Source organism: Embiotoca jacksoni, unplaced genomic scaffold (assembly GCF_022577435.1).
Source record: "Embiotoca jacksoni isolate LCO1_2020_lvr unplaced genomic scaffold, fEmbJac1.0.p SCAF_6, whole genome shotgun sequence".
Classification (NCBI taxonomy): domain Eukaryota; kingdom Metazoa; phylum Chordata; class Actinopteri; family Embiotocidae; genus Embiotoca; species Embiotoca jacksoni.
In genome coordinates this window covers 3880910-3904208 of record NW_027185414.1, presented here as the reverse complement: position 1 = coordinate 3904208, position 23299 = coordinate 3880910, and the positions used below count along the sequence as shown (strand labels likewise).

Sequence of the window (23299 nt, the reverse complement as noted above, 5' to 3'; positions counted from 1 at the left end):
GCAAGAAAAGTAATTAAGACCCAGAAGAAACCCTGTGCAACACACATGCATGCATGTATATACACACACACGCACACACACACACACACACACACACACACACACACACACACACACACACACACACTGATACACATTAAACTATTTTGGACCACTATAGGTTTTAAAAACCAAAGTACCTACAGCAGTTTGGATCTTACTTTTCTAGGTTTGGAAATAATTTCTATCATATTTGGTAACACTGCTCTCACCGTAATTCATTTGGAAACACTAAAAAGCTTTAACACATGTGGAGCTATAGGTTTTAATTAAACCCCAGATTAGCCAGCCAAAGTGGGTTTACTTTTGGAAAGCTTACAACCTTTTCGTCAGACTTCGGCGAGTACAGTGTTATCGTAATCAAATCTACAAAATTCAGATGTCCTGATAAAAACATCTGTCTCTCTGTAGCTCCCTGCAGTACAGCACATGTTTGACTTAATTTAACAATCCCACATCAATCACATCAGTGTTTGATCAGCTTGAATGAGCAGTGAGTCTACTGGCTTTATTGTATAGTGTATTTGATTGAAAATTTTAACTTTGGTAGTCCATACTAGATTATACAGTAAAATGATGGAATACCTCTGGAACATATAGTGACGATATCTATAATCAAAGAAAACAGGAAGAAACCATGTCCAGAAAAAGCCACCTTATTCCAAAACATTATAATTTTTCAGGGATAGTGGAGGACGAAGAGGTATCAAGTTAAACTGTAAGCATGTTCTTAAAAAAAGCCTATTTACCTAAAATATGTGGGTACTGCAGCTTTTAGCCCGTGTTACTTAAACAGGAGTAAATGGTGCATTTGTTTTGTATTTACAGGACCAGGATGATGCAGCATTGACACAAAATAAACTGTACCAATGCTTTTGGTAATAATGGAACAAGTCAACAGTGTGGCTCATTGATGAACTGTGTTTTAATTGTTGTAATGCACAGCATGCATATATGGGTCTGGACTCTCTTCATAGGGAATTGTTTGCAGTTCTTGCATCCTACTGGGCGTGGACCTCAGGTTAATTTTGAAACTATTGGAGTACCCTTTAAACTGTACCACCACTGCAACAACATTTAGGAAACAACACTTAACTGCTGACCACAGTTGCTGATTGGTTGTGCGAGCGTTAATGTGAACAGGGTTTCATGACTGCAATCACAGCAAAGAAAACTGAAGCTTGCAGAGCCAGGCTAAGAAGAATATGCTTGGTAAAAAAAATAAAAAATAAAAAAACAACAACTATTAGTTAAGTAGTTATGAGTAGGATCAATTAATTGTTGGTCTTTTCATGGGGTTTGTTGACAATGAGAAAAATATTGAATATAAATTTTGGCCCTGATCTAAAATGTATTCAGACACCAGGTGACTGACCACATGGTGTTGCAGGTTGGAGTGGGTGAGTGAATTATAGAGCCCTTTTGGCATGTCTAACAAGCCTTCCTGTTTGACAGAGCACCAGAATCTCTTGGATATATTTTGGTTACTCTTGGCACTTAGATTTGTACATCAGCCTATCCAAGCTGTATACAATTCCCACCACACTTATCTTTAGATAAATGCAACCAGTACAGACCTACAGAGCACAGACTGATGCACCAGCGAGCGACCCAGTGGTGGACAGCAGGTCGGTGGACAGCGGGTCGGTGAGCAGCGGAGTGTTTCTCCCTGCAGTCCACACAGCCAGCAGATACCATGCTCCATGACACCGCTATCAGAGGGTGGCAAGCCTCTGTATTTGTATTTACACTGAGATTAGCCGCACGCACATCCAAGCACCAGAGCATAAGGATGGAATGCAAATTTGAACGCAGTATGAATTTATGAATGTGCTGATTCAATTTGAACTGTTTGGGAGAGCAAACAAACGTGCTCTCCCGAAACCTCTACGTCTGGGAAATAAGCTGCACTACATGCCCTGTTTAACTGGCACATCGAATGTGTTCGTCTCTACTGATGAGTAGCTTGACTTAGCTCTCTCTCTCTATTGGAGAAAGTCATTACCTCAACTGCCGAGTACCAACCGGAGAGCAAGGCAGCATCTTCAAACACCCGGTGGCCTCACCTACGGGCAAAGCAACAACGTGTCCGCACTGGAGAGGGATTTCATGTGGTGCATTGTGGGTGGTGAGTTCTGAAAAACTGGCGGGGGTGGTTTACTACGAAGTCCAATGTTGGAGGGAGATCCTGAAGTACCCTTCACCTCCCCATCAGCTATCTCCCACAGTCACAGCGCTTCAGCCCTGGCAGAGCAGAGCGGCAGGCCGGGCTGTGGGCGGGAATCAGGTCCACGCAACCTTCACCCGCAGAGCAACGTCGGCTTCCAATTTAACACACTCGGAAAAGCAGAAAGTCGCCCACACGGAGCACGGTGGACAGGAACCGCTAAAGTGTGATCTCCGCTAAATTACTGTCGATTCAAGGATGGAGATTCTGCCATGCAATTCAAAGTAAGCGCATCCGGCGGCGGTATAAATAACGAGCACCCAACTTAACAATGCATACGTCTCCTGATGGAAGTGAGAGCTCACTGGAAGGAGCAGTGTTGGTCTCCAAAGGGTACAGCCTGAGTGTAGGAGGCAGTCCTCCTCCAGAGCGAAGCTAAATTGAGAAAGGATGGGATGGGGAGGAATAAACAGCCGTTCTGCATTTCTTAGCGGATCAAAAGTCATGTGATGACTCCCACTGAAGCAAAACACTCAAGGTATTGCCCACATTCTTGAATTACCGTTCAACAGCTTTGCAAACACATCTGAATGCTCATTTTAATGTTTCTTTTATAGGTATAATTTCAGAAATCCAAACTGACAGATGGAAATATTTTCCTCTGGGGAGAATGGCAGATTAAATAATATAGTAGTAATCATAATAAATGTTCTTTAATAATATTATACAGCTTTTTACTGTCCCCACACATTTGCTTTACTGGCATTGAAACACACACACACACACCTCCTTCGAACTTAGGTTGGGCTTGCTTTAAAAAAGAAAAACCCAAAAGGTGTTTTATCATAAAATGGATTTCTTCATGTCTACAGTCGAACACTGCAAATGAATATAAACACTCGAGGATAACCAGAGACAGATTCCAACAGCTCCTTTAATAGTAGGTACATTATTTGTTAATAAAGCCTCGAAAGCTGTCACTATGTTTTTGTTTTTTTTTACCGGAGAAGTACTTATTTTTTTCCCAAATATAAGCTCAGCATGGATGCTGTTTCTTGAATTTGCTTCATATTCATATGGTTACATACAAACACTCACCCTAAGAGCTCCTCAGAACAACTGAGTGCCTCTGATGAAGCACAAACACTGTCTCATTACTTCCTCACAACTTTCATCACCTTGTCTGGGTTTCAAAATGGCATTGTTCCACACTGGTTACAGTTCACAAGTTAGATTTTGATGGACAAAGGTCAAAGGTCACTAGGACTACACCAAACACGTTTCTGGCCATTAATCAAGAATTGAAATGCTAATTATGACAAAGTTTCAGAACTCAGGAACAGAAGGGGAGATTGTGATCAGATTTCACATTTAGTCAGATACTGAATGGGTGACGCTAATGTTGCCACACTGTGATGATTGCATAGATCTTCTGTGCTGTCGGGTTGAAGATGTGTGTGAAGCATCTATTTTAGAACATCCATATTTGAGGCATTGTCCACTGTCATGGGTATGACTTTGTGTTCAATCACAATCAGCTTTAATGGCCAAGCATGTGAACATATACAAGCAATGTGATTTATTTATTTTTCCTCACAATGAATTTACACACTAGCACCAGAGAACAAGAACAACCAAGCATTAAATTCCTTCAAAGTCTTCATTATACAAGTGTTGACAGACATGGACTTAAACTGCATTTTGTCTGGCTGCAGGAGGCATACAATCGCCGGGTGGTAACTCAAGTTCAACATTGATTTTGACTCAAGTAAACTGTTTTCTTCCTTTGAAGCAAAAACAGAAACATTTAATAGACAGTTTAAATTTCACCTGTCAACACCAGTCAGATTACCATCATGGCTGCAGGACTCATTTTATAGAACAAAAAGGTCACAAGTTCAGTCCCTTCAACAGCTGACGGGTCGAGACAGCACAATGTCTAGCCGAGATGACCTCCAGCATTACACTGAGATCTGACAGCTTTCTTTGGGTAACTGCCTCCGATGTGAATGTGGAGATGCTCGACACAGACAGCGTATGAGGGTTTACCATTCATTCGCACCTTTTAGATTGCTGCACTATTTTTATAAGCCCATGGAGGCACAAGGCAGAAGACTACAGAGACTGCAGGTGTCATCTGGGTAACCGTTTCATCTCCCAGACAGCCACCGCCTGAAGTGAGCAGCCTACCTGAAGACCGGAACAAGTAACTCTTTCAAAAAGACACAGCGGAAGAGGAGGAAGTCTATTTTTAAGGAATGCTGAAGAGAAAGCAAAGAGTTTAAAAGCCTTGACAAGATAAACAGAGAATAATCTGACTTCTAATTAAAGGTGGTCTCAGGCTAGCTGGCCAGCTGACCCAAGTATGAAAGTGACATTTAGGATAAGGAAAAAAAAAAAAAAACACATAGCCGAGAAGATTTAATGAGAGAGAGTCTCTCCACTCTCTTCTCCCTGTGGGGAGTGACCTTTCCGACTCCCCAGTGACAACGTTCCCTCCAGATTTATTGGGCCTCTCCCTGGGCTGTACTGGAATAAAGAGAAGAGTAGCCTCACCATCCAGACGCTGACCTTTAATTTGACACAGGCAGGGACAAACACGGCGCACGATGCCCGGCCAACCAGCAGCATCAAATAGAAAACTGGACCCAGCGGTGGCAGCAGTGATTTGAAAAGCCCGAGACCTTACAGCGTTGCCTTTGCTGATAGACTTAATTTCCACCCGGTGGTTTGTGTGTGGGATAAACGTGGTGAGATGAATGTCATAGCAGCAGAGAACGAACTCTGGGTACTCACACCCAGACACATGGAGGGATCAAAGAGAGGTGAAGTCGAACCGACACTGACTGGCCTCCAACTAACTAGCAGCTATTGTCTTGAAGTGTTACTCAGAGATACGAGTCACCCTGCCTCACACGAGGCCAAGTGATTCTTCAATATTTTATGAAATATTTGGTTTCTTGTGAGAACGATGAGGAGATCAACACCACTTTTACATCTGTACGCTGAATATGGAACTACAGCCAGCAGCTTAGCTTAGCAAATAGATTGGTCACAGGTGGAAAAAGCACAGAAGAAACTACACCCAGACGCAACTGTACAGCTCACTTGTTGCAGTTTTCTGACAGGAGGGAAACCTTTGAGCACCTCGACAAGAAATCGTGACCACAGTTTGTGAGGTTTAAAGGTAATGATAGGTACATTGGTTTTTTTTTAACCTTTGATGAGAGACTAGCTGCTTACTTTCTTCTTTTCTTCAGTTGGTCTTTATGCTAAGCTAATCTTACCACCTTATTGCGCAAGATTCAAAACTACACATATGAGAGGGTCATCAATTTAATTGCGTACAAAATATCAAACTATGATATTGCTCCAAATATAAGAAGATGTGTTTTGTTGGGGGTTATCTTCATCAGACACAATGTCAAACCCTGTGAAAAAATACTGTCCCATTTGCGCTAAACTCAATTGCACCATCACTATTTTCACTAGGTGCCATTGCACCATTGTTCATGTGTATATATGTATGTATGTTTTTTATCTGTGTATATGTCTATTTATGTTTTATATCTCAATTTATGTCTGTTTTTGTGTTTGTACATTGAGAGAGCGAGTTACGACCGGAGTCAAATTTCTTGTTTGTGTAAACATACCTGACCCATAAAGCTGAATCTGATTCTTATATTTGAGGACTGGACAAAAGTTTGTTTTCAACAGCACGTAATCATCTTAAATTGTACTAGACCGACGGCCTTGACACGCCAGGACCTAATCAGCGTGATCAGCAGGCTCTCCTGAGGAGGTAGGATGTTGCCTTGTGGTGTGACTACAGCATTAATACCAGACAAGTGAGCTTCTTTAAATCCTTTCATAATGTGTCTTAATCATCCCTCGACATGTTTAGTTACCTCTCTTTAACTTACAAGAGTTTCTGGTGGCTCAAGTGTTTCGCTACCAGAGGAAATAAGTTCCTAATGAGCGACAATGAGTCATGATAGTCTGCTGATATTTACTGCAGAGAAAACGTATCTGTCAGTCGGCCAAGAATTACAGCTGACAGAATATCATGATGAGCTGCTCACAGGAACAGTGAGTATGTGACTTATAGACAAGCAACAAAACTGTGAAGAAAGTACTTCATGTTTCACTTTTACCAGAGAAAAGTCTACGGTATCAGTGGGGAACTTTATCAACAGGACTACTCTCACTATGTAGGTATATACAGTCCTGGAGGAATTTTCTATGAAAAAAAGAGAAACACATTTCTCTGAAATAATTCAAAACTGACAGAAATAATCAGCCTTCATCATTCTTTATTCCATATTTATAAAAATCTGACTTTGATTCTGATATATGATTAAAAGAATAGGTTAAATAATAAAACAAATGACAACATTGATGGGACCCCTAACTTAATATTTTGCTACAAAACCTTCTGACTCCTTTGGCGACATCTCTGCACCTGTCAACAGGTAGTTTGGTTCACTCTTCCAAATCAAAATGCTCCAGCTGTATCCAGCTGTGGTTTGAAGGGAGTTTTTGCCAGAGTGCCTTAATAGTCTTGAGATTTAATTGTGGGCTTTACAGATTCAAGGTATCATTACATTACATTACATTACATATCCTGTGTATAGATAGGAAAATAGCTTTTAATTTAATTACATTTCAAAAGGAATGAGACATAAGTTATTAAGGCTACTATCAAATTCACCCACGTTTATACAGTACATACAATGCATCACAGGAGGTGAAAAAGGGAAGGTTATCTTCCAATCAAGGTAATCTTATATTTAAGCGAGCCTTTACAGTTCTAATCAAAGCGGGCTGTGAGCCATAGTAACTCTAGTCATCAGCAATCGACTAAACTCACGTCCGCAGCCTGCGGTGAAACTGCTGCATTATAACCTGTAGGATCACAATCCTATCTGGTTTGACCATATTTCAGTGACGTCCCTCTTCTGGCTGCCTGAACAGGCAAAGCAAGGTCATATCACAGATTCCCCAACACCTGTAACTAACAGAGAGTGTGGGAGTGGCCGAGATGAAACAGGTTACAAAGTGCTATAAACAATAATGATTTAATAACAATGAAGATAACCCAGTACACTCCCACTGCCATTCTGAGCTAACACAATTACGTCCTGTTAAATAAATCTCCATAGCAGCAACACACTAGATTTCATGTGATCACTTTTGTGGTGGCGATACAAGGTGGAAGGTGTGAGGCATAAAACCTTCAGTGGCACCAGGTGGACGTGTGTGTGTGTGTGTGTGTGTGTGTGTGTGTGTGTGTGTGTGTGTGTGTGTGTGTGTGCGTGTGCATGCGTGCGTGCGTGCGTGCATGCGTGTGTAATCCCAGGAAAAAACCTTCTGAAGGAGATTAGAGCTTTCATACAATTACTGTTATCTAAAGACATTTCACAAGGGCTCTTGTCCTCTATATCTCCACTATCACAGCAGGTAAGCTCCTCTTGCCAATCAGACGCAACACGTGCTGGGAAAAAGAGTCCGTTCCTTTTACACAATGACGACGCCATTGGAGCTCAGGCTACCCAACACCCGCAGAAACTCTGCGAGGAGGTCACGGTCCATTAGTTGTCCCTCGTTTATCACCAAATCACATCTCTTCTGTAAGCACATGCAGTTTTACCAAAATCACAGAAATACAATCCATTTAAATGGATTTACAAGTTTGTACCAGAGACGACCAAAATCTCTATGAAGCCAGATCTGCAACACTTTAATGGATACGGACGGAAAGGGAAAACCTTGTTCTAATATCAAGGTATGTTTTGTCTCGATGTGCCTCCGCAAACACAGTTATAATTTCATATTTTCATGCACACGTGTAGCTCCGTGTTATTTAGTTGTGTTGAAACACAGTATCGAATGCTCACATGGTTGTTATCATCCGTTTGAGTTCATGCTAATCATTCTCTATGGTGGTTTGTGACTTTAAACTTCAGTAAAAGTTGGTATAGACCAAGAACATTGTTTTTACTCATGTTTGACTGATGAGTTTTTCTAACAGGCTAATCGAGCTGTGCTAATTGAGTCATCCAAAGAGGTAATAAAGTTGTACGAAACCATACGAAGCCAACCATGCACTGATGATATTACATACATACAGTAGAAACCCTCTTCAACTGGCTTATTTTTCATTTATATATACATTTTGAATATCTGAGTCCTGAAGGATTTCTTCACATTTCTGAGATACCTTGACCACACTTACTGAGGAAGAAGAGGAGAAAAGGCTTCCAAAACACTATCCTCACAACATAAATAGATAAGGTAGGCACCACAGAAACATTGGGAGCTCAGAGGAAGAGGACTTGCTCCCTGTGTATATATGAAAGGCTCATTCTGAGTTAATGAAAACCCAATGATTCTTAGTTGGAGGTATTTATGAAAAACATAATCATGAATTTATTTTCAATTTCTGCTCACAGATCCCCTAAATCCTACACACTGAACTAAAATGTCAGTGTTCCCTCAAAATATGAATACGAGTATTGAATGAGCTTTGTGCATAACTTGTTCTTATATATTATTATATAAGGGTACAGGGTACAGGCTTTCTTTTGTATTTCTGTGTTCAGCCTCAAAGTAATGAAATGCATCAATGTGTATGTGAATATATCTATAACTTACTCTGGAAAATTTCATCAAAAACAAAATGTCATTCATTCACTCATATAAAGCCAAAGGGAGCTTTATGTTTAAAAATATTCTTCTGTGATATGAAATTAAAAGGAGGGGCTGCCCAGATAAACATTTTCTGTTGTTGTTGTCCGATTGCCGCATGTTCTTCCACACATGCGGCAATGAAGCTCAACAAAGTCTGGCATAATCGTCCAGGGAGCCGAGGCTGGACATGCATGAAATGAAATATGGAGTCAAGACCAGACTGTTAATTTACAAAGCTTGAAGTCTCAGCAGTCATTGATAAGTGTTGACTTACTGGCACTGAGTACGGTCATTTTCTGCAACAACAGTGTGAAATATTACTGAAAGTTCCTTCAATGTCCCCTTGTGGTACTTAAGAGGTTCGAGGCCGCTTCATGAGTTTCTCCAGCCACAACAATTGGTGAGATGGGATTTGCTGCTGAGTCACTGGTGCCACTGAGACAAACCAGGCAATATGTTTACTTGATGAGTCGCCTTTTTGAAGACAGATATCCCACAGAGACATCCTTGAACTGCTTGACCGGAGAAAAGGTTTTATTTTAATCTTCATAAAATTGCTTAGGGGCAAAGTTGGGCCAGTATTTACACATACGGGTGGAGTTAATAAAGATATTTTTCTGACCCTGTTCCGCCAAAATTAGACAATTTTCTAATGAGTCTTCTCAACTGCGACAGAGCCCGTTCGGACAAAATACCACAGTAAGCTCTAAGCCTTTAAAAATACCGACATGACTACTGGCAACTTGATTATTGACTCATGAATAAACTGTATTAACATTTAAATAGGTTTTACTTATTTAATATTACCCTGTAAATGTTTGCACTTTATGTAAAGAATGACACCTAACATGCACAAGCACTCAAACCTTGGCCACTAGCCAACAAAATGCCACGTGTCATCAATGTGTTCATTCATTTAGCTAATATTGGTCTTGCTTTAAAGTTAAAGACGTCAGTAGATAGAATCCCCGGGTTGCAGACTTACAGCGTGTGTGTGTATTTTAGAGGTGCTGGTGGGAGGATTAGCTTACCTTTGAGGTAGGCTGGCAGATTTCTCCTGTTTAAGTCTGTGTGCTAAGCTAAACTGGGCTTTTTAGCCAAACATTTTGAGCATTTGGCCCTTCATCTGGCATGAGGTTATGCTTTGGCTATTTGACAGAAATGCCATTAAGAACCTGTACTAGCCTTTACAAGCATATGATGCTGGAAGTGCTCTAGTCTACACAGGACGCAGAGATCGGTCAATCTAACACAGTCGAATTCTGATCTGTTTCCTCTGTGGTACACAGAAGTCCGGACGCTTCGGTGTAACAAAAACTTATCAGCTCATCCTCAAACATTTGTTTTGCCCAGGGTTGCAAAGACATGGCCCTGCCGCAGCTGTCACCAAATCAAACAAACTCTTTAGCTCCTTTAAACTGCAGGCTGACGGTGGGGTTGATTGTCTTGTGCGATACTGTTCGCACAAGTTCAACAAGTCCAGTGTTCAACTACTGAGAAAGAAGAACTGTCTTTTCTCCGGGCACCACAGCATTTTAAGGTGTGTGTTGGATCCAGTCAAGTTGTCATCCACATTGATTTTATCAGTCATATTTTGTCTTGCATATACAATCACAACTCACGGAGCAGGCTTTGATCATACAGGACTAAAGATTTTGCAAATGTAGCGTCTACAGTGTAGGTATGTCAGGTTAGTCAGCTTGTGTCTTGAGGGCAGGAGGGTTACGACCTTAGTCGGGGCCTGCCCCTTGTATTTAACCCTCTCCAGAGCCCTTGTGTATGGAAATTTAGGTTGTGTGGTCTCTGATTCACAATTGGTCTTGACGCCAAGATGCTAAAATCCAATCTGCTCTCCTGGCAGTACTCTGAGGATTGTAATTAGAAGGGGGCTCAGTCCAGCTCTCCAATCAACAGAGATCAATTTTGTGTACTGTATTTCTACATGGACGAGCAGACACTTGCGGTGGCTGTGATTTAGTGGGAGCAGCTCACCCTTGTGCCTCTGCTGGGTTTCTTTTTGAGTCTTAATAATCTTTTGGAATAGACTAAACTGTCTGTGAAACGTAGGACATTTTTCAGACAGACTTAACAAGGCACTCGCTGGGGACCGGTCCAAGGTTTTTCCATTATAGTTTGCTCTGTTCTTCAAAATCTCAATCCCTAAATATACACCGAGCAATAAACAGCTTGAAAACTCTCATCCTTCAGGTTTCCCTCTGCTCTGGCAGAGCTGGGTTGTAAAAATATCACCTCAGTATTGTATATAACAGCATTGTATAGTGGGATAAAACGTGAGTCTCGTGTCATTAAAGGAAGCCTGTACACAGTAAACACAGGGCTGTGATAAGAGCAGTTAATATATGGATGTTTCCCTTATCTATTGTTATTACCTGTTTCATCACAGCTCTACAATCCAGTATCATGTTGGTGTCACCTTCAGTTTACTGTGTGGGTGCAGAGACGTGTGACTCTGGCTGCCATGCTGTACTGTAATGTTAAAAGTATGTGTTTCTTTTCTGCTGCGACACTAACTGTAAGCTACTTGGCATCGGCCAGGCATTCAAAAAGGAACCGCGATGACAGTTTGTTGATTTCATGTTTGCATCTCGCATGCACATTAATTCAGAGTGCTGTCCAAATATTTGAGGATGTTACACGTATCTCATGCTGGAGAGCGTTTGAACAATTTATATTTGACTTCGTGTCATTCGGCTGATGCTCTCATCTGAGTTCTTGGCAGAAAATTAAACTTACTGTGTCTTGCTTAAGGACACGTCAGCAGGATACGGAGTCACTGAGCGCGTTGGTTGCTGCGTGGATTAAATCTTTCTCACCTCCGTTATGCAAAGCAATGTACCGCTGATCTGAATAAAGCACATCTCTCAAGCTATGTTATACTACAATTAGGTTTATTTTGGGCTCACATAAGATATAGTTGGCTCACAGAGGTCACCTCATAATAACAGCTTTGACAGGAGCTGTTATGGAAAATAAACAGGGCTATAGAAAAGGATATTAAATATAGCTGAGTTCATTTCTAATGAAAGAGGCAGATGTTTCTCGTCAGACTAAGCGGCCTGGTTGAGCTTGTGAGCGCGACTGTACTGTTGTTGGTTGTCATCTGTTTGGGAGGCTATTGTTGCTGTGGGATGTTTTACACTGCATTTAATTTTTTGACTAGTTTATAAAAACTTTCACTGGCCTTGGTTTAATTATTGGGGCATCGCCGCATGTCAGTAATTGAATTTCTGTAAATAACACGGCACATGCTGTACGCAATGATAACCACGGGCGGTGGTGCTATTTGTACCACAGTGCACATGTGACATGCACATTATGGCTCATTTTATAATTTTATAAAATTATATTTAACAATGTAATCATCTAAATTCCATTAGTTGATCTGGATTATTCATACAAATTGTTTCTATCCAATTTGAGTCACAACACGTTTTGTCAAATGTTTTACAATAAAACCCTTTTTAAGAAATGAAGGTTTTTGCCAGAGGGGTTTTAATTTGAAACACAAAAGTGTAACATTTAACGTAAGTTAACGTAACGTAACGTAACTTTAACATGGCAAAAGGTAGTGGATCAAAACGAGGCTTGAAGTTGATGTCCTTAATCAATTGATACACTGGAAACGTTAACTCTTACCACTCCATTTGTTTCTATTGGCTCTTTCATGACATGAAAATAGTCACCAATAGTGATTATACCGCAGAATTATCACTCAAGATTTGTAGTTAGTAAAGAATATAATCCTGCTATTTTCAATGGTTGTTTTCCATTACTCATTTAAAATGTTATTGTCACATTTCATGACCTTTTACTAAAATGCTAGAAGGCTTTTAGTTTGACACAGATACAGGAAGTGTTGGGTTTTTATTAACAGTGAAATACAGTAACTTTAACAGGGCTGACGAGAGCCGATCAGGAGAACTGTGAACATCTGACCTACTCATTTGGAGACATAAAGTGGCGAAGCGTTGTACTGGTCTCTGGTGTTGTCTGAGCGCACTGTACAAACTCAACACTTCCAGTTTCCGTTTCAAATTAAAAGCCCTCTGGCGTTTTAGTGGACAGAAACCTTTCATTTGTTAACAAGGATTTTACTGTGAAACATTTCAACGAGTTTGTGATGAAAATCGGACAAAAACACTTCAGATGAGTAATCCAGAAATAACTAAAACATTCAAAGCAATAAAAATATACATTACTGATTCGTGTATGTAAACTTGCTACCGTTGGAACAGTGGTCACTCAATGTCCATGTCACTCCGGTACTTAAACAAATAGCACTACACGTGTGGAATGCTTGTTAGCCGAATGTGTCTGCAGCTTTCATCAGTGCAGATAATCACATTCAAATCAATTCCTGATACTTTTGCTCCTGAATGTCTGGTATTGAAGGGTAAAAAAAAAAAAAGAAAAGAAACCACCATCCAACCAATTAATATAGAAACTATTGCTCCTTCAACAGGCCCATGAAAACCACATATATTGTAATACATGCAAAGTAATGCATGGAACATGTATTAAAGAACAGAGCAGACCAGTACTAATTGAAAAGAGAGCATAGCCGGGGTGGATGCCAATTACAATCATGCTTGTGGCACATGGAATTAATGATATCTCTACTGTGACTAATCGAGCCTGTTTCTGGCCTGTGATGAAGATGTGATGGAGACAAAAGCTCAGATTGCCCCTCACAAAGGAGCAACCGGTTGAGCGTCTGATGGCTCGGGCTTTGAGTGGACCTGTCTGACACAGACATCAATGAGGTCGTTCTTCTGAGGCTAAGCACAGGCATAATAATTAATCTTCTTTGACATCGTCATCCTCAGTGTCACCTAGCAACTGTCCTCACGCATTAACGAGACCACAAAAGAGGCCTGTGGAGGACCGTGAGCTGTTGGGAGGATGGGCGGGTGGGGCGGTCACTCAAATGCCTCCATTTGTGCAGTGAAACTGTAGAGGAAGCTAAATTCACTGGAACTCACATGATCAACCTTTTCTCCTTGTGTAAGAGCTCTTAGCACATTTTTAGCCTGAATCTAAAGAGAATATCAGGATATATATAGTACAGGCTCTCTAAAAAGAGAGAAAAGCATAAATTAACACTTTACTGGAAAGATTTTATTCTTGGTTTTTGCTGCGTTTTCATTAACTGTCTCTGTAGGCTTGAAGCTCACACTCACCTATTTACCACCACATGACAGGTGAGAAGAGAAGAGAAAGAAGTATTACACCTTTTATATCTTTTAAAGTCCTCCAGTTCTGCACAGCCATTATACTTAGTAAGAGGAAAGGAGGGAAGAGGTGAGAAAGATTACAATCATTTATTTGTTTTCAGTCTTGTGTTCGCAAATCCATCTTGTAGAGAGAACATTTAAGTAAATAACTTTCATTAAACGTTGATGGGATCGATTAGCTTTGACAATGTCCTAAACTAGATGAAGAGGCGAGCGACTTTTTGAAGAAGTCGACACATCAAACTCAAAAATCATTAAAGTGTGTGCTACCCGGGCGACTTACACACACACATGCTCTCCGCCGCCAAAGAGGTGGATGATCATACAGTCTGGCTGGTGATTTCTGCTTCGGTAACAGGTATGGTTAAGTTGTCAAATAAAAAATACTGCACTTCTAGTATCCCCCTTGTGAACCACGACTGGCTGTCTGTCTCTCTCTCTCACACACACACACACACACACACACACACACACACACACACACACACACACACACACACACACACACACACACACACACACACACAAAGATTCACGCAGACTGAAATCCTAACAGCATTCATCTGAAAAGAGAAACCTGACTGCCTATTAGTCAACAACTGAGAAAATTGCAAATGAGAGCGTGTTCAGGTAAAAGACTGTGACTGAGTTACTCAACATGTTTACTCCTGGAAAATTGGGGAATAACAGGCTGTCATACGGTGACACGTCAGCCTTTGTTAAAGAAATTACTTTGCTCTTCGCCCAGCTCTCTGATGCTCGGCCTGCTGGACAAATTGTCCATTTGGCAAGTGCCGACTAAATGGAGCCGCGTCTTCGGCATGTTGCTCTACCGGAGCACAAAGAAACCGGGGCAGATAGGAATCCAATTATCCGAGGCAAATAATGGACATCTCATTTAAGATGTGCGGCCGTTGCCACAGTAATGGCGCTGCCACAATTTTCCCCGAAGCCACTCTCTATCAACCGCATCATCTTCTGTTCAACACTAACTCATCTCCAGCCATATACTACAAGCTGTCAAGCGTCACAGATTATAATAAATCTTTTGAAGGTGCGGGGGACATGGTTTCAAAGATAGAGTATTTACTCACATGTAGCGTAGGTGTGGGTTCTGTGCGAACGCTCGAGCCTGGATCACCCTCAGGTTGCAATTCATGATAGTTCTGAAAGGAAAAGAAAAAGATCAAAAACAGATTAAACTGTGTAGAAACCAAAAAAATAAAGACATTTCTTCTCTTCCTGAAGCAGAAAAATACAACTACATGCACACGGTGTCATAATGGGATCGGCATGTAGCTGCATGAAGGCAATCATTTTCTTTCTACTTCCATTTCTCTGCCTCATATTAATCGTTCCTCCATGTTTTGGTCAGTTTTTTTTTTTTTAACGCTTCACAAGATCCGCTGCATTTTTTTTCTTTTGTTTTTGTCTTTTCCAGTTTGATAATGTTTTGTCATTTGAGCCAAACAAAATGCTGGTGTCGTTGTAGGAAAACAATTATGCAGCACTTGTCCATTTCCAGACATTTCCCATGATTTTTGTGTGCTGCCGCAGTGCTCTGTACCAGGAACATTTCTGTCTTTTCTCAGTTCCTCATCTTTCTCTGTATGTGTGTGTGCACCCTGCAGTCCTAACAGCCGAATGAAAATTCACTTTGAAGCAGCGTTCGATGAAAGATTTGTGAACTCCTGTGTCTTTACTGTAAAAACCAGTGAAACCTCTGATTACAGCACGTCTTCCCTCATTGTGTTCACTTGTATGCAGCAAAATAAGTATGACATTAAACTAATCCTCATTTTGCTGGGGACCCAATGGAATCCTCTCAAGGACTCCTGGAATTCCCAGCGCCCCAGTTTGGGAACCACTGTTCTGGGCTACAATGGTAATGACTTCTAATCTTGTAATCACAGATGTCTCTTTCCGGAGAACTCATTGACATCATCATAACGCAGTGTGCTTATTACACCCAGCTGTTGGTGCCAATTACCTTCCAGAAGTCTGATCACGCCTCTATGGTGATCGACAGGGAGGTGGTTTCATCACCCAGAGGTTCCCAGACTGGGACCTCAGACGGTCCAGGAGAGGGTTTTTGGGGGGAAAATGAATAACAATAATCCTACTAATATTTCACTCCCTTGAAATTAACCCAACAATGAGCACAGACACCTGTGGAGCTGTGGATCTTATCCTCCCATCAGTGATGATGTCACAATCATCACTGCTACATTTATGTTTTAAAGTTTTGGGGACCCGGCCGAAACACTGACTAAAGGTGTAAAAACAGTCCAGGAATTTTTTTGGGGGATCTTTGTATCACTTCACCGTGGAAAGACCCAAATGAAAGTTATTACATTTGATTACTTTCTGAATATTTTTCTAATAAATGCATTGAACTGGGCAATAAAGCTGAAAAGTCCTAAAAATAAATGCAAACTATTCAGTGTTAACCCACAACAGAACTCTGTCAAACTTTTACTGAAAGTTCTTCATTATAACTTGAATTAAGACTGAAATCTTTTGATTTCAAACTGCAAACCACTAAAACATGTAGATCACACCTGACTGCAGTGAAGGAGAAATGTTCCTCCAACCAAGTCTGCATTCAGGTCGTCTCCATGCTGCCTGATGAGAGTGCTCTTGGTCCTATCCAACGACACAGTCAACTGTCTTGGTGTAATTGTTTAGAGTGATGGACATTGATTTGATTGGCAGACGAGAGGCAGTGCAAATTCAAGAACCAATCAAAAACAAAGACTCTAAATTGGAGCTCACATTGCCTAATGAACGCAGCCTGTTTAGACGTTGGCAGAAGACATTCTTGCTCGGTGAAAAGATGCAAAGCAGCAAAATGTTATATTTTACACAATAAGCTTTTTCTGAAAAGAATATATGCAGATCTAACCCCTTTGTAATCACCAACATTTTGAAAAGTAACTGTAATTTAATTCCAGAATTTTTTTTTTCCTCAGTAACTGTAATTGATTACAATTACATTTAGCTTTTAATTACATGCAACTTGTTACTCCCCATCACTGCTGGTCCTGTATGTTAACACAATGATACACCAAAATAACTGGGATATGTCTGGTTATATTCTGTAAATATCTGTATTTAATTCTAATTCCAATGTGTATTCATCCACCGTTTAAAATAGTTCCAATTTAAAGTATGTTTAAATATTTGCTAAGAACTAAAGAGCCAGGCGGTTTAAGGACTGAAAATTATGTAATATCTCCATATTTATGTTAAAGAGTAATTGAATACAATCTTCTGTACATATATGCTACAACAGAGCTGTTTCAGTCAAAGGACAACTTAAACCAAAACAGAAGTCTGGAGTAAAATGCAGTAAAAAAAAAAAAAGAAAAAAAAAGAGGTGAAGGAAGGAATCCTGGAGAAACGTCTTCCTCTCTAATCCCTCCACACTGCTAACAGCCCCACAAGGCCGCATCACAACAGGCCTGACTCCAGGCGGGGAGGAGCCGGTGTCCCCAGACAAGGCAGCAGCAGAGAGGCAGTGGTAATGAGAAAAATGCTAATTTAGTGGTGGAGATATTGCACTTGGCCTCCCTGATGAGGGATCAAGGGGATCAGGGGAGAGGCCAGCTCTGACTTTGGAGGGCAGGGGAGAATACGGCTAGGGGAAAAAAAAAGAAAAGTTAAGAGGAGGAGGTGGAGGGGGAAAGGAGGGAGAGGGGAGGGGGAGCAGGAGGAGGAGGCGGAGGAGTGGATGCAGCATCGGCAGAGGTGAGAGAAATGTAAAGGATGTGACCTCGTGGTTGTGAAACAGGAAAGGAGCGTAACATTGCTTTAGCACGTGAAGAGATGGGAAAAGAAAAAAAAAATCACAATGCTACAGCAGGGGCCCCTAATTAAATTTTCCCTGCTGCTGTTAAGCATTATTTGATCGGTGGCTAAACAAAGCGAAGGGGATGTTCCTCCAGCGTGTGACTGGAGAGAATTAAAAGCTTGTTTAAACATGGGCCTGCGTTAGGATCAAGAAACACACTCTTCACCCACTCTTCTCTCTACACAAACCCGACTAAAACTCCTCATTCTCAGAGAAGTACGGGAAATTAAATCCAGATGCTGCAACTTCTGCTCTGAGCTCAAGTGCCGCTCTCATCTCTTAGGAGTCAAACCGTCGGCCTCTCCGCGGTACGCAACCTGATGGAAAACGGAGGATTATCAGCGGTACAGGTTCCACCGCCACCTCTTTTTTTTTTTTTTTCCCACATCTGTAACACAGCAGGACTGAAGCTCAGCAAAGCGTCTGCTGCGTCAACACTCACAGTCTCTGCAGTCCGGTGTAGAGCTCCATATCGACATCTCTCAGAGTCTGCAATCCCGTCCAGTTCTCTATGTGTCTGCGAGCAGAGAGAAAAGAAAATAGCAAATGAGACATTCCTGTTCATCCGAGGAGAAAGGAAAACAAACCAGGAGACACGACAGGAGAAAACTCTTTTTTTTAAGACCCAAGTTGCAAATTAAATGGCTGCGTGTTGTCAACGTTTTTTTGAATCCATATTCATTTAAACTGCAATTATTGGAACAGTTCTGACAGAGCGCTCCCTGCTGCCCTCTGATAGATTTAATTGCCAGGAGGCAGCTTCTGAAGCTTAATCTATGTAAGGGGAAGTGTGAGGGGGACAGACCAAATAAACACTGCAGATGACTTTACTTCTGCTAATACGATCAGACTCCGAGGGAAAACTCTTTCTATGTGGTGGGATGAAAGGAGCCAAGCCGGCGCCTTTAAATTAGCTTCAGGAGAAAGAAAAAAGAAAAAAGAAAAAAAAACGGGCATTTATAAATGATTTGTTTGTTATGGTTTGGAAATGAAATCTGCAACACACATCGGGCACCCGGGTTTCAATTAAGCCATGGAAATGAGGAGCCGTAGCAGAGGACATGGCAAAGGCTTTATTGCTTTGTTTTGCGGAAAGGAAAATATGATTAGACGCTTATGAGGACTTTGTCCTAAATGTCACATTTCAAATCAATGTCATGAATCAAACCGTCAGAGAGAGTTTTTTGTTTTTTATGTGGCAGGATGACAACACGTCCATATGTAGACACATATAGAGACACACAAACGTATCTCCTCATATTTACATGCACATAGAAACACATAGCAGCCGGAGCCTTGGAGCTCTGCGATCAGATAGCAGCTTGTATTTTATGACAACAGTTGGAACATAACATTCCTGAAATTGGTTTTGGCAAAAAAAACTTGTGCTCCTGTATATCTTTTGGGTCTTGTGCATCTGGCGTGCGATGATGAAGCAGCATCTGAGACATTCTATTTATTCATTTTATATATCTGTGCTGTCGGGTGTATCACCGGCTTTTTGTGGCGATGAGGATTCAAGTCTGCCAAATGTTAGCGGCACTGCTGGAACGCCACCATGAGTGATTTTATATTTGGCCATTTGGTTGCCTTTTTTTTTTTTCCCATGAAGGCTGCCAGGTGGGAGAAGTGACGCAGTTTCAGTTGTTTTTCTCTGTAAATGGCTTTTAAAATTGCGGATTCATTGAGAGTATCAGCGATTCTGATGGTAATGTACCACAGGTGGATTTGCCAAATAGTTTAAGAGATGTGAAATTAATGCAAACAAAACCTGATTTATGCAGGTGAACTGCTGACTGCTGTTCACTTGAGTCCAATCCTGTCCTGGTTCCCTGCTGTTCTGATCCAAAACTGTTTCCCAAGCCAACAATATACCCCTGTTTTCTAGATTCTATGAAACAATGCTAGAGCTGTTTCAGTCCCAATTAAACTTCTCATTTACTTGAAAAAAAAAGTATCTCGCTTTTAAAGGGAAAATAGTGTTCAGCTGCTCCACTCCACAAGGTGTCACTAACGCACCTGAAGCTGCCATCAAAAAAAGAATAATAACTTCCTCTAGTCCTACTTCCAGTTTTTTTTTTCTTCTCTATAGCCCCAAGCTGCAACCAGCAGTGACGTCGCTCGTTGGTTTGTGAACGGCCACCATGAAGTCTCCAGTTCGGATTTTGGCCGGTGCCATCTTACTTGCCCTGAGCAGTTTGGACGAGCTGGGGAGGAGCGAGAGGTGGACCTGATTATATCTGCTTAGAAACCCAACGATACTACGTCCCGCCCACCGATAGCGCATCCTGACTGCACCACAGGCCTGTCAATCAAACAGACACGCCCCCCCGAAAACACAGCTTTTTGAGGCTTATTTTCTAATTAATGTCGGGATAATTTTCAGATAGATGGCTGGAACACTAATAAGGAGGAGCGACCTTCGATAACACAATCAAAATAACTTGTGGAAACATTTATTGATTTTCAAATTTCATGAGAGAAGTTGAATGGGAGTGTATTGAGCCAGAGACTTTTGGAGATAACCTTCAGCAGCACTCGGTGATATTGCAGCTTAAGGCACCTCCACATTAGCCCCAAAAGCTTTGTCCACTTTTATATACAGTCTACGTTTGGGCCTGAACGCAAACAAGTGTGAGGGAGCTCACTGAAACATGGCTAACTTCTTTTTTGGCGTCAGTCAGCAACTTTCATAAGAAGGCATTGAGCACCATCTTTACAGACTGTTTCCTGTTTTCTTTAATACATTCATGGCAAAAACAGGCAGCTAGCTAGCAACTATCCAAACACTAACAAATGGGAGGATGAATTACTTCGATGAACTACAATGAATACGCATGCTGTTCTCTCACCCACACAGGTCCCTCTGTAGTCATGCCAATCAAGGATTACATAAATACTCGGGAGGGCTCAGAGCACCTTCTTTAAAACTATGTTCCGAAATTGCTGGAGACATTTCCTCCTGACACTTAAACGAGACAATGAGAACAATGGCTGCAATTACACTTTTTCAACATGTGGCTAGGACAGTCTGGAATGGTTGAGTGGATTACATTTCACCTTTTTAATATCACAGAAGTATTTCAGTGTGAACGGGGAGCTGAGCTACAACAGCAAAGGTTAATTTATTAATAGTCTGAAATTATGGGATTTGGGTGCAGAGCTGGGCGCTAATGAACACAGCAGGGTGACCAGTGTTGCATAAATCTGCTAATACCGTAGACAGTCATGGATGCCATCACGCAAACATTCAGACCATCGCTGCAGAGGCACTGATAGCTGACCACTGGGAGTGCAAATGAAATGAAATGTGTGGACGCTGTTACTGCCTCCCACGGACCGCCGCGCTGCTGATGTTGAGATTAGTTTTGAACTTGGTGCTGCTGATTTGGAAGGCAGAGAGCTGACTCATTCATGTGACCTGCAGAGAAGACGGATTTCCCCCATGAGGCTTTGCTTGTTCACAGCATTGCTGTGTTGCCCCAGCGACAGAGAGGAGGAGGAGGAGGAGGAGGAGGAGGAAGGTGGGTCCACACACTCGACTCTCATGTGCTGTGATGTTGGGTTCTTCTCAACAGAGTGGTTATACCATGTTTTTTTTCTCATGAATGCACATAAACCATATTTCTACTGGCAGCTATGTTTGTTTGTTTTTTATTTAATCATCATTGACATCTGAACTTTGTAATGCTCTATTTGTACTTTCATTACTGAATAATTAAGATCACGATTTGAATGTCCAATCATTTTGTAGAAATGTTTTCGAGCAGAGATTCCCAAACTGTGGTACCACTGACGGATCACAAGGCTCCCCCTGGTGGTACGGAGAAGCTTTGCCGAAAGGCCAAACAATTGTACTCCAACTAGCCATAAAAAAAATAAATAATTTCATTTACAGTATCTAACAGTTATTACATTTATACTGATGTATAAAGCAGTTGTTAATAATTGAAACATTTTAAAAGTAAAATTTGCCTGTGCTTTAGTCACCTCTGACATAGCACAATGCTAACGTTAGGTTGACACAGCTGGATTCTGATTTGTTAGTTGTTGATTTGAGTGAGCCGAATGAATGGAATTTTAGAATAAAATGGCTGTAAGGTCTAAAAAACAGTCAGGAGGGAAGTGACAACGCTGGACCTGACAGGTCAGATGAACCAGTGCGGAAACACAGTCAGCAAGAAATGTATTCTCTGACTTTGAAACAGCAGCCTTCGCCTTTCTGGAGGTATGGCTTGGTTAGTCAAGCAAATTCTATTGTATGAAAAAAATTGTTGGCATTTGTAGTTTATTCGATGCACAGGAATTATAAGCAGCCTCATTTGACTTTAAGAGAGTTACGATAAACCATCAAAATGTGTTTATTGCTGAATGACATCAGAATCTCCTCTTCCTGTGACAGAAACAATCAAACAGCGTTATTGTTGACGTACCCAACTACACTGCACACATTTGGCCGGCCTCTAAGAGATGTTGCACCACAGTGAGCATACTTCTTTTTTTTTTTACATTTATTTCCAACTTAATACAGAATTTCTGTGGGAAATGAAAATATCAGCTTAACAATTTGAATCAATAAAATAACGAATAACTTTAAAAAAAAAAATGCATTGGTTTAGGGTTCAGAGGGATTATTGGATTACAAATATATTGTAGGTTTTAGGCAAAAACAACAAAAAGAAAATGAAAAGAAACTAAAGATAAGGAGGTAGGATCATTACCCTTACAGAAAAAACATGGGAGCTTCCCATGTTTTTCACATATGATCACCTATATGACACATGTTTACCACTTGTGGCAACATATAACACGGAGAAAAGTCTTCACATGGGAATCTACATGGGCTTCACATATTACACCATTAAAAGGTTCCAAAACCACATGCTTCACATGTGTATGTGGTCACATGACTTTTTTCATATGTGAAATGTGTTTTTTTTCTGTCAGTTTAATTTCCCACAGCCACAATGTGCATAGCTGCACCTTGTTTCAATAGAAACATATTAGTTCACGTTTGTTCAGGCTCATTTGATGCCCTGAAACAGTTTGACAGATTTAAACTGAGAGTGTTTGTACAGGAATTCTGCATCTACCGTGATTAACGACACAATATGACCAGCTTGCATCAAGGGGACATCATTTCAGCAACATTGTATGCTAAAATACTGATGCAATATTGTGATATGACAGAAACGTATAATCTATGCGAGCGCCAAATGTTTTTCATTTGCAGCACGGGTTTATGCTCCGCGATATAATTTTGCACGATCCTCATTTTCACCAAGCTGCTGTCAA

General features: G+C 41.0%; 1 protein-coding gene across 4 annotated transcripts in view; it reads right to left on the bottom strand.

Annotated features, from left to right (window-relative positions):
- The window catches only part of ntrk3b (neurotrophic tyrosine kinase, receptor, type 3b), a 204861-nt gene that overhangs the window by 149381 nt on the left and 32181 nt on the right, over positions 1-23299 (bottom strand). For all 4 annotated transcript variants that reach the window (XM_069173510.1, XM_069173511.1, XM_069173512.1 and 1 more), the window contains exons 2-3: positions 18447-18521; positions 15246-15317 (exon numbers count right to left, since the gene is read on the bottom strand). In XM_069173510.1, the coding sequence (XP_069029611.1) occupies positions 15246-15317; positions 18447-18521 (147 nt within the window). The remainder of the gene's footprint in view (positions 1-15245; positions 15318-18446; positions 18522-23299) is intronic.